The sequence below is a fragment of the Gossypium hirsutum genome, chromosome D13 (assembly GCF_007990345.1).
Source record: "Gossypium hirsutum isolate 1008001.06 chromosome D13, Gossypium_hirsutum_v2.1, whole genome shotgun sequence".
In the NCBI taxonomy this organism is placed as follows: domain Eukaryota; kingdom Viridiplantae; phylum Streptophyta; class Magnoliopsida; order Malvales; family Malvaceae; genus Gossypium; species Gossypium hirsutum.
The window spans coordinates 11,090,073-11,100,497 of NC_053449.1; the positions used below are offsets into that span (position 1 = coordinate 11,090,073).

At 38.7% G+C, this 10,425-nt stretch overlaps 1 protein-coding gene and 1 pseudogene across 1 annotated transcript; one reads left to right on the forward strand and one right to left on the reverse strand.

The window, feature by feature from the left end:
• The first annotated feature begins 1,107 nt into the window (after positions 1–1,107).
• Positions 1,108–2,638, forward strand: LOC107919377 (pectate lyase-like; annotated as a pseudogene).
• Positions 2,639–9,098: 6,460 nt separating this feature from the next.
• LOC107919378 (uncharacterized) lies at positions 9,099–9,833 on the reverse strand. The gene is made up of 4 exons (XM_016848850.1): positions 9,776–9,833; positions 9,618–9,668; positions 9,443–9,533; positions 9,099–9,327 (listed from the first exon to the last, which is right to left on the reverse strand). The coding sequence occupies exons 1-4, from the start codon at positions 9,831–9,833 to the stop codon at positions 9,099–9,101; spliced, it is 429 nt and encodes a 142-aa protein (XP_016704339.1).
• Between the last annotated feature and the right edge of the window lie 592 nt (positions 9,834–10,425).

Sequence of the window (10,425 nt, forward strand, 5' to 3'; positions counted from 1 at the left end):
GACCACTTACAGAAGTATGATTGATAGTCTCTTGTATCTTACTACTAGTAAACCTAATTTATCATTTAATGTGAGAGTATGTGCTAGGTACCAATCAAGTCCAAGTGATCCCATGTTAAAGCTATGAAGAGGATTATTCTATATGTCCATGGAATTACTAATTTTGGAATTTCGTTATTCAAGGATAGCACTATGATTCTGGTTGGTTATAGTGATGTTGATAGGGGAGGTAACATTGATGATAGGAAGAGTACATTAAGTGGTTGTTTCTATCTTGGTTTGAACATGGTGTCATGATACAGTAAGAAGAAAAGCTTCAATTTCTATCTTGGTTCGAACATGGTGTCATGATAGGGGAGTTGTTGTGCTCAACTACCATGGATGAAGCAAATGATAAAGGATTTTTGGGTTGAGTTGGATAGGACTGGTGACACCAAATCAGTTAATGACTTAAATAATAGTAAGTATAGATAGTATAGATAATGAAATATGCATTAAAAATCACCGCAAGGGTTCAATTATGCCTCTAATATCTATACTTTTTAGACTTTTAAAATTCAATCCTTCTATTTTTAAAATTACATGAATTTAGTCCTTTACTTATCCAATTATTTTTTTCAGAAAAATAATCTAATTGGTAACACTACTAATAAACTTTCGTTAGATTTGAATACCTAGTATTTTTATAATGAAAGGTTCGATTAAAAAATTAAAGTCAAATTGATATCACATATTTAGATTTAATAAAAATCAATCGAAAATGTTACCTATTGAACTTTTACTTTTTAAATCAGCTAAGTGGAAGGACTAAAGTCTTGAAATTGAAAGCAAAGAGATTTAATTTCAAAAAGTTAAAGAGTGCAGGGATTGGAGAAGAATTAGAGAAAAGTTTATTTGTAATTTCTGAAATTAGGCATTTAAAATGTCATAAAAAATGTTGGAAAATTCTCAACTATTTTTATCAAAAAAAATCCCAACGTTTTGTAGGCGCTGAAAACACTGATAACCAAGTGTGTTTTCTAAATTTGGTAATTTTAATGAATCCCGGTGTAGTATAGAAAGCATCATGATGGTGGTGTTCCAAGCAAGTCAAGCTCGAGTTCCACAATTTGGAACCGTAGCTTGTCTCTCTTATCCTATTAGGGTCTTGTTTGCATCCAACCAGTTGTTTCCAAGACCTGGGCTTTGATAGTTAAAATAGAAACCACCATGGGTATTGCTGGTTATAGTTATAGTTGGTTTCTATTGTCATTTTTCGTCCTAATCCCAACCCTAGAAGCTCACATCGCTGAATATGATGAGTATTGGAAGGCACGAGAATTGGAAGCCACTGAGAACCTGAACAAGGCTTATTTCCCCAATCCGGAGGAAGTGGTCCAGCATTATAATGACCACTTTGCTAGGTCCATGCTTGAGTTTAATAGCACCAGAAGGGCATTGAAAGGAAAGAAAAAAGGTTCTTGCGAGATTACCAACCCCGTTGATAGTTGTTGGCGATGTGATCCTAACTGGGAAAAGAATAGGAAGAGGCTGGCTGACTGTGCCCCTGGATTTGCTCGTGGTACTATTGGTGGAAAGCACGGAAAGTTTTACGTGGTCACTGACCCTAGTGATGATATTGCTAACCCCAAGCCCGGAACTCTATGTCATGCTGTCACCCAACTCAGGCCACTTTGGATCACTTTCAAAAAATCCATGATCATCAAGTTGGAACAGGAGCTCATTGTTACAAGCGACCAGACCATTGATGCGAGGGGAGCCAATGTGCATATTTGCAAAGGTGCTGGTATTACTATCCAGTTTGCTAGGAATGTCATTATCCACGGCCTCCATATCCATCACATTAAACCTGGCAATGGTGGCATGATCAGAGATGCTGAAAACCACATTGGGTTAAGGACTGCCAGCGACGGAGATGGGATCTCTCTTTTCGGAGCAACCAACATTTGGCTCGACCATCTTTCCGTTTACGATTGCTTCGATGGTCTTATCAATGTTATTCAAGGTTCCACTGCCGTTACCATTTCCAATTGCCATTTCACTTACCACATCGATGTAATCTTACTTTCTTTTCTATTTTAAACTAGGCACAAGGAGGATTTTTTGAGTGAAAAAAATATAATTGAAATGAAAAAATTACAGGTGATGTTGTTCGGAGCAAGTGACTCCTATGTTGCCGATGAGAAGATGCAGATCATTGTTGCTTTTAACCACTTCGGTAAAGGATTGGTAGGGAGGATGCCTAGATGTCGATTAGGTTTTATTCATGTCATCAACAATGACTACACTCACTGGTTCATGTATACCATTGGTGGTAGCAGCCACCCTACAATTATAAGCCAGGGTAATAGGTATTCCGCGTCAGGAAGCTACGTGACTAAGGAGGTGACTAGTAGGGGCTACTTGCTACCTGAGCAGTGGAAGAAATGGAACTGGGTGTCACAAGGTGACCAGTTCAAGAATGGTGCCTATTTTACTCCATCCGGTGATTCGAATGCCTCCAAGCTATTTGGCACCAACAAAATGATGCTTTTCAAACCCGGTCGATTGGTCCCCAAACTCACAAGGTATGCTGGAACACTCCACTGTAGAATCGGCCGCCCTTGCTAAAAACACTATTATGATATGAATGTGTCCTCTCTTTTTGTTATTTACAACATTTGATACCCATGAATTATACATTTGGGATTTATTGGGAATGATTATGAGGAAATGTTTTTATGTGATTCCACCATATTTTTTTCTTCTCTCATAATATAATTAGAAATCTTGTCGTACGTGTATATACTGAGCATTTAAAAATAATATAACGTTTGGTTTGAAACTAATTAATAATAACATTGATTATCATGGTGTGGTCATCAATCTTAAGTTTGTGTAGACACCAACCGAATCAAATACATTAATCTAAATTATATATGTATTCTATTGCAAGGTTTTCTTGAATTTTTGGAAACCTTAAGTTTGAAGTGATTTTAGAATTTGCCATGTGTCACCAATCATTTTAATGTTTTCTAATTAATTAATTTTTTTAACAATCATCAATAATCATGGACTGAGACCACTAAGTTTCTATAAATTTTGTATGTCCCTTATATATTTGGGTACTCGGTTATTTTTCAAAACACATCTTTTAGAGAAAACAAAGAAAAATTATGAGTGTTCTTAATATAGTACTATTCTTATTATTGCAATGGTATTAGCGATTCCTCCCGATGGAATAATGTGGTGTATAAGATGGTGTATATATAAGGTGGTCTATGAGTTTGATTACTTTAAGGCTCAATGTGGATTGAGAATCCATCCAACGCCCCTAAATCTATTGAAATATTTGTTTCAAGAAGTTGGCTTGATAAGTTTGAGCTCCCACAACTGACGTGTTGCTTTTATCAATGTAGAGTCAAATACTAAAGCAAACAAACTTGCAAAACTGAGAGTACATAGGATTAATAATTTGGTGTCTATGTTTAGAGTAAGTAAATTGTTTAATTCTACTTTAGAATTTTCAGGTGTCAATGATTGCGTTCAGATGAGTTATATTTAGTGTGTTTTTGTCATTATTGAGCCAGACTATAACCTTATTTGTAGTAATAATATAATGATGGTATTGTAACACCCCAAACCCGGCCTAGACGTTATGGCCGAATTTGACGATGTCATAGGGTAGTGCTTTTCGAAAAATATGTCGTCACTAAATTCCCTTTTCTATTTAACCATTTTTTTTCATTACCTTTTGTTAATTTCAAATCGTGTCGTTCGTTTCCAAAACATTATTCATTTACAAATTGTTATTCAATTTCAAAACAATTTTTTATTGCGGAAGCTTTTAAACAGTTTGCATATTCGTGGTATTTTTGATAAAACATTAATTTCATTTCAAAACCTAAGTTTTACCTAACACTAACAAATTTAAATCATAAAATCGTATAAAAGCCAAATTTAAATCAAAATCCGTAAAGGCCATAATTACAGCAAAATACTCCCAAATAAAAGTAAAATCATAAACAGGTAATAAACAGTGTAAATGAAGTCGTGTGGCCACCAATGAGTCCTCCGCCACACTAATCCGCCTATATCTGGGGATTACCTATACAAATTAAACAGAAAGAGTGAGTTTACGTAAACTCAGTGTATAATCCCCATACAAATGAACAGACAGTAAACAAATAATCACAGTATAGGCTTAAGCCCTTTTCAGTATCAATATCAATCCAGTTTGGGCCTTAGCCCATCTCAGTACAAAAATAGCCATGCAGTAAGGTTTTAGCCCATCACAGTATCAATAGTAATAATAGATATGCAGTCACAAAAATCCTACCCATCCCGCCTCTACACACCATCTCCGTCCAACCCTACACTCCATGTGGGGATATAATCAACCGACCCATCCCGACACTTCAAGGTAGTACCGGAAGTGACACAAAACAGTAATTTGTTGCTGAGCTGCTAGTATGTTAGGCTTAAGAGCCATTCAGTACACTTCCTCCAAATATAATAATCCCTCAACCCAATGCAATGCAATATACAGATATGACATGCTATAACATAATATCATGCATGAAAAGAGGGCATATAGTATTAAATCAGTGGAACATCATCAGACTTAATATATCAGTCATATAGTCATTTCAATCAATTAGAGGTTTAGGTAAACTTATCGACCTGACAGTAGGTTCACAGTCGACTTGGGCGACCTGTGCAACCTTATCAGTCAAATAGTGAAAATGGGCCTACAAACCCATGATTGTTCTCCCGTATGGGCCCACACGCCCGTGTGACCCACATGACCCAAATTGGCCTTGGCCTCATGATCCATTTTAATATAACCTGTGCTACTTAATTGTTCATATGTGTTTCTACTATTTACTTATATAATCCTTCAAAGCTATCTACTTGAGTCACTGTTACTAAATTATTTGTATCTTAAGTTACAGAATTTCGAATTAAGATTCGTAAATTTTCCCTGAAAATACACTCACATATCTTCTTACCATAAAATGTTTAGAATTTTTGGTTTAGCCAAGTACAGTTTATTCTTTAAAATTTCCCTTATTCTGCTATTTGATAATTTTGACCTTTCTGCACTAAAAATTAATTAACTTCTTGTACAAAATTAGGATGATGTTCTTATTTATTTCTCTTGAAAACAGACTCACTCAGGATTTTAAACATATAAATTATAACCCATAATTATTTTTCTTCAATTTTTGATAATTTTTCAAATTCAACACAGGGGATTCCAAAATCATTCTGACTCTATCTCACTAAAATTCAAATATCTCATAATATGAAAATTTTTTGCTTACTTCGTTTCTTATATGAGAAACTAGACTCAAATACCTTTAATTCCATATTTTTTTCATCCTTTAATTCATTTTCCACAATTTATGGTGATTTTTCAAAGTTAGCCTACTGCTACTGTCCAAACTGCAAGCAATTTCGGCTTTTTGTCGAATCTCTTATTTTTGTGTTTCGGGTAAACACCTGGTTTTGTTTGATGCTAAAATAGTCCCCGACCAAAGCCTATAATTGAACAAATAACACCATAATCAATCTTACCTCATGATTCATCAAAATCTTGAAACCAAAATACTTACCTATAAAACAATTAACACTTACCGTAAAACTTCAAATCGGTACGTTTACGAAATTCACGAGGAGAGCCTTAATCTTCGCGAAATACTGCTGCCAACACCCCGAAATTAGACTATTAACAAAAAATAATATCATAAAATGATACCCAACAACTTATTGAATTTGCACAAGTGCTGCTTAACGCTACGAAATCAAGAGGAAAGAATGGTTTAGGGGAAACAAGGGAATTTTGGTAGTAGTATAGGAAAGAAAAGAAAAGATAATCGAGTAAGAACCAAAGAAGAAGAAAATTTTGGCTGAGATGGGGGAGAAAAAATGACAGAACGATGGAGAGAAAAACTAGTCTCTTTTTTTTCAAAAAAGGAAAAAGTGATCAGATTTTGGATATTCTCCCCCATAATCCCCTAATTCACTCCTAAAATCACTCATTTACTTCCCACTACACATCCACCACTCAGAAACCTAGTTCAGCACAACTCATGCCAAAATTAGGAGTAAAAATACAACCCTTGTTGTCCCAAAGATTCGAACCCATGACCTCCATCACATCAACACTACACTTATCCACCAGATCAGCAGGCCCATTCTATTAATTATTTGCCAACTTTTACTTAAAAGCCTACTGACCAAATATAGGGCTTATTCATAAAAATACCAAAATTTTCCCAAGTCTTGGCTTGAACTTAGGACCTCCCAAACACACCCAGAACACATTCCCAATACCCAAAATTAAAATTTTAGGGCGTTACAACTCTACCCTCTTAAAAGAAAATTTCTTCCTCGAAATTTACCTGGTCCGAAAAGGTGAGGATATTGATGGCGCATCACATCCTCAGGTTCCAACGTAGCTTCCTCAGTGCTATGATTACGCCACAGAACCTTAGCCAACGGGTTGGATTTTCTTCTTAGAACTTTTACATCATGCTCCAAAATTTGAACTGGCTCCTCCTCAAAGGTCAGATCTGGCCTAACCTCGATTTCCTCAACAGGAACAGTATGTGTGGTATCAGAGCGGTAGCACCTCAACATAAAGATGTAGAATACATCGTGAATCCAATCCAATTTTGGAGGTAACTCCAACTGGTAGGTAACCAGTTCCACACGTTTCAGTATGCGGAAAGGCCCAATAAACCTAGGGCTCAACTTACCATTATGACCAAACCTCAATACCTTCTTCTATGGTGAAACCTTGAGAAAAATGAAGTCCCCCAAAGAATACTCAATCTCTCAACACTTCAGATTAGCGTAGGACTTCTGCATATCAGATGCCGCTTTCAGTTTGTCCCAAACTAGGCTAACTTTATCCTCGGTATCAGAAACTAGTTCAGGGCCTAGAACACGCCGCTTACCCAACTCAGTCCAACATAAAGGTGTTCGACACCTACGACCATATAAAGCCTCGTAATGTGTCATCTGAATGCTAGACTGATAGCTGTTGTTATAAGCAAACTCTACTAACGGCAAGTAATCCTTCCAACTGCCTCAGAAATCAATCACACAACTTCTCAACATATCCTCCAGTAACTGAATCACCCTCTCTGACTGACCATCAGTCTGAGGATGGAACGCAGTACTGAAGTCTAATCTTGTACCCAGAGCTTTATGTAGCTTCTTCTAGAATTGAGACGTGAAGCGAGGATCACTACCAGATAATATCGAAACCGGTACCCCATGCAGTCTCACTATCTCAGACACATACAGTTTAGCCAGCTTCTGCAGAAAGTAGCCAGTATGAACTGGTATGAAGTGGGCGGACTTGGTCAATCAATCCATGATGACCCATACAGAATCCTTTTTAGAAGGTGTGAGGGGTAACCCACTAACGAAGTCCATAGTCACTCTCTCCCACTTCCAAAGTGGAATCTTGACTGGCTGCAACAAACCTGAAGGTAACTGATGCTAAGCCTTAACCTGCTGGCATGTCAGACACTTAGCCAAAAATTCGGTAACCTCTCGCTTAAGACCTGACCACCAGTATCACTCACGTAGGTTGCGGTACATCTTATTTCCGCTAAGATGCATAGCATAAGGGCTACTATGTGCCTCTCGCAGTATAGACTGCCTCAATTCATTATCTTTCGGTACACAGATTCTCCCACAAAAATAGAGCATCCCTTCGCTATTTAGTCCAAAATCATCGGTATTCCCACTCTCAACTTTCCAAAAACAAAGTCCCAACGACTCATCCTCCAACTGCTTACCCTTAATCTGCTCTATCCACGTCGGTTTTACTTGTAATTCAGCCAACAGGCTACCATCATCAAATAAACTGAGGCAAGCAAACATCGCCCTCAGGTCAGTCATAGCTCTGCGGCTCAGTGCGTCGGCCACCACATTAGCCTTACCAGGGTGGTATTCAATAGTATAGTCGTAATCCTTAAGCAACTCAATCCACCTACGATACCTAAGTTTCAACTTCTTATGAGTGATGAGGTACTTGAAGCTCTTGTGATCAGTGTAAATGATACACTTCTCACCATACAAGTAATGCCTGCAGATTTTCAGTGCGAATGCCACTGCAACCAACTCTAATTCATGTGACGGATAATTTGCCTCATGAGTTTTAAGCTGAGAAGACGCGTATGCTACCACCTTACCCTCTTGCATCAATACACATCCCAAACCAACATGTGATGCATCGGTGGACACAGTAAACTCCTTTCCAGACTCTGGCTGTGTTAGACTAGGAGTCGCAGTCAGTACAGTCTTAAGCTTCTCAAAGCTCTCTTATTGCGAATCAGTCCAATTAAACGGTACACCCTTACGTAGCAGCTTAGTCAAGTCCGCGGTAATTAGAGAAAACCCCTCTACAAATCATCGATAATACCCTACCAATCCCAGAAAATTACGGATCTCAGATACAGTCTTAGGCTGCTTCCAATCCAAGACAGCCTTAATCTTTCGAGGATCGAATCTAATCCCCTCAGCAGAAACCATATGCCCCAGAAACGTTACTTCACGTAACCAGAACTCACATTTACTAAACTTGACGTACAATTGTTTCTCTCGCAGAATCTGTAGAACCACTCTGAGGTGTTCATCGTGCTCATCCTTAGTTTTTGAATACACCACTATATCATCGATAAATACCACTACGAACCGATCCAGATAGGGCTGGAACACTCGGTTCATCAAATCCATAAAAGCTACCGGTGCATTTGTCAGTCCAAATGGCATTACTAGGAACTCGTAGTGACCATAGCGAGTCCTAAATGTCGTCTTATGTACATCAGCCTCCTTAACTCTCAACTAGTGATACCCTGATCGTAAATTAATCTTAGAGAAAATGGAAGCCCCTCGGAGCTAGTCAAACAGATCAGCTATCCTCGGTAGAGGGTATTTATTCTTTATGGTCAACTTGTTCAGTTGCCAAGAATCAATACACATACGCATGGATCCATCCTTTTTTTCCTAAATTGAACCGGTGCTCCCCATGGAGACACACTAGGGCGGATGAACCCACGATCTAATAACTATTGAATCTGGGCCTTAAGCTCCATAAGCTATTTCAATTCCATTCTATAATGGGTGATGGACACTGGAGCTATACTAGGAAGGAGCTCAATCTCAAACTCTACTTCACGATTCTGAGGTAACCCGGGTAGCTCTTCAGGAAAAACGTCTTGAAACTCCTTAACTGTCTTGATATCCTTAACTGAAGTGTCTCTAAAATGTGAAACACTAATGTAAGCCAGATACGCCTCACATCCTTTACGAACCAACTTTTCAGCCCTCAAAACAAAAATCACATTCGATAAGTAGTTCTGTCACTCTCCAACTGTCTTTCAGATTTCTCAGTACAACCCTTTTCGAGGCACAATCTAAGCTTACTCGGTGTTTAACTAACCAATCCATTCCCAATATCAGATCAAATTCTTCAAAAGGTAGTTCCATCAAATCAGCCAAAAAGATAACTCCTTGAACCTCTAGAGGAACATCTGTAAACAGTTTGTTAACCCTTATTCACTGCCCCAACGGACTCAGTATAGTGACCTCACTCGGAGTGCTCTCAATCAATATACCCAAGTTTTCAGATACGGTACCAGCTATATAGGAGTGAGTGGATCCTATATCTATCAGTGCAGTACATGGTACATTATAGGTAAAGAACGTACTCATAATGACGTCCGGAGCATCTCCCTCCTCTCGGTGACTAGCAGCATAAACTAGAGTCGGCTACCTCGCATCTGTATGACTGGCACCTCTGCCCGGTGCCCTCTGACCGCGTCCCAAACCATTACCACCTCTGCCCTGACTCGAATCTCTCGGTGGCTGATGAACTACCCTTGGCGACTGCGCAATATTACTACCCGGAGCTTGCATCTGATTGGACCTCCGTGGGTACTCTCCAATATGGTGCTCTTGAGAATCACACCTCAAACATACCCCAATTCTTTTTCAACACTCGCCCTGATAACGCCTACCACAGTCAGTACACAACGGTTGTCCAGTAGCAGTAATAGGAGCCCCAACTCTCATCGGCCCATCAAGTCTGGCCTTTTCCTTAGGCCTCAAAATGAAACTCTAGGGCTCTGAATCCCTCTTATTCCTACCTCTCTCTGTTACGGTTCTGGAGCTCAGTGCGCTTTACTTCCTCAGCGATCTTCGACTTATCAACCAAAGCAACAAAATCTCAATCCCTCTGTGGAGCTATCAGAACCCTCAGATTATCCCTCCGGTCATCCTTAAAGTGAACACATTGCTCCTACTCAGTCGCTACCATACCACATACATAGCGGCTCAGTCGTAAAAACTTGACCTCATACTCGGCCATTAATCTATTTCCCTGAATCAGATTTAAGAACTCCCTCCTATGGGTATCCACAAAAC

Coding starts and splice junctions, on each gene's coding strand:
- LOC107919378 (XM_016848850.1), bottom strand. CDS start 9,833: ATGGTTTGGGACGCGGTCAGAGGGCACCGGGCAGAGGTGCCAGTCATA. Junction 9,669..9,775: donor GCCAGTCATACAGATGCGAG/GTAGCCGACTCT, acceptor CTGCACTGATAG/ATATAGGATCCACTCACTCC. Junction 9,534..9,617: donor TACCGTATCTGAAAACTTGG/GTATATTGATTG, acceptor AACTGTTTACAG/ATGTTCCTCTAGAGGTTCAA.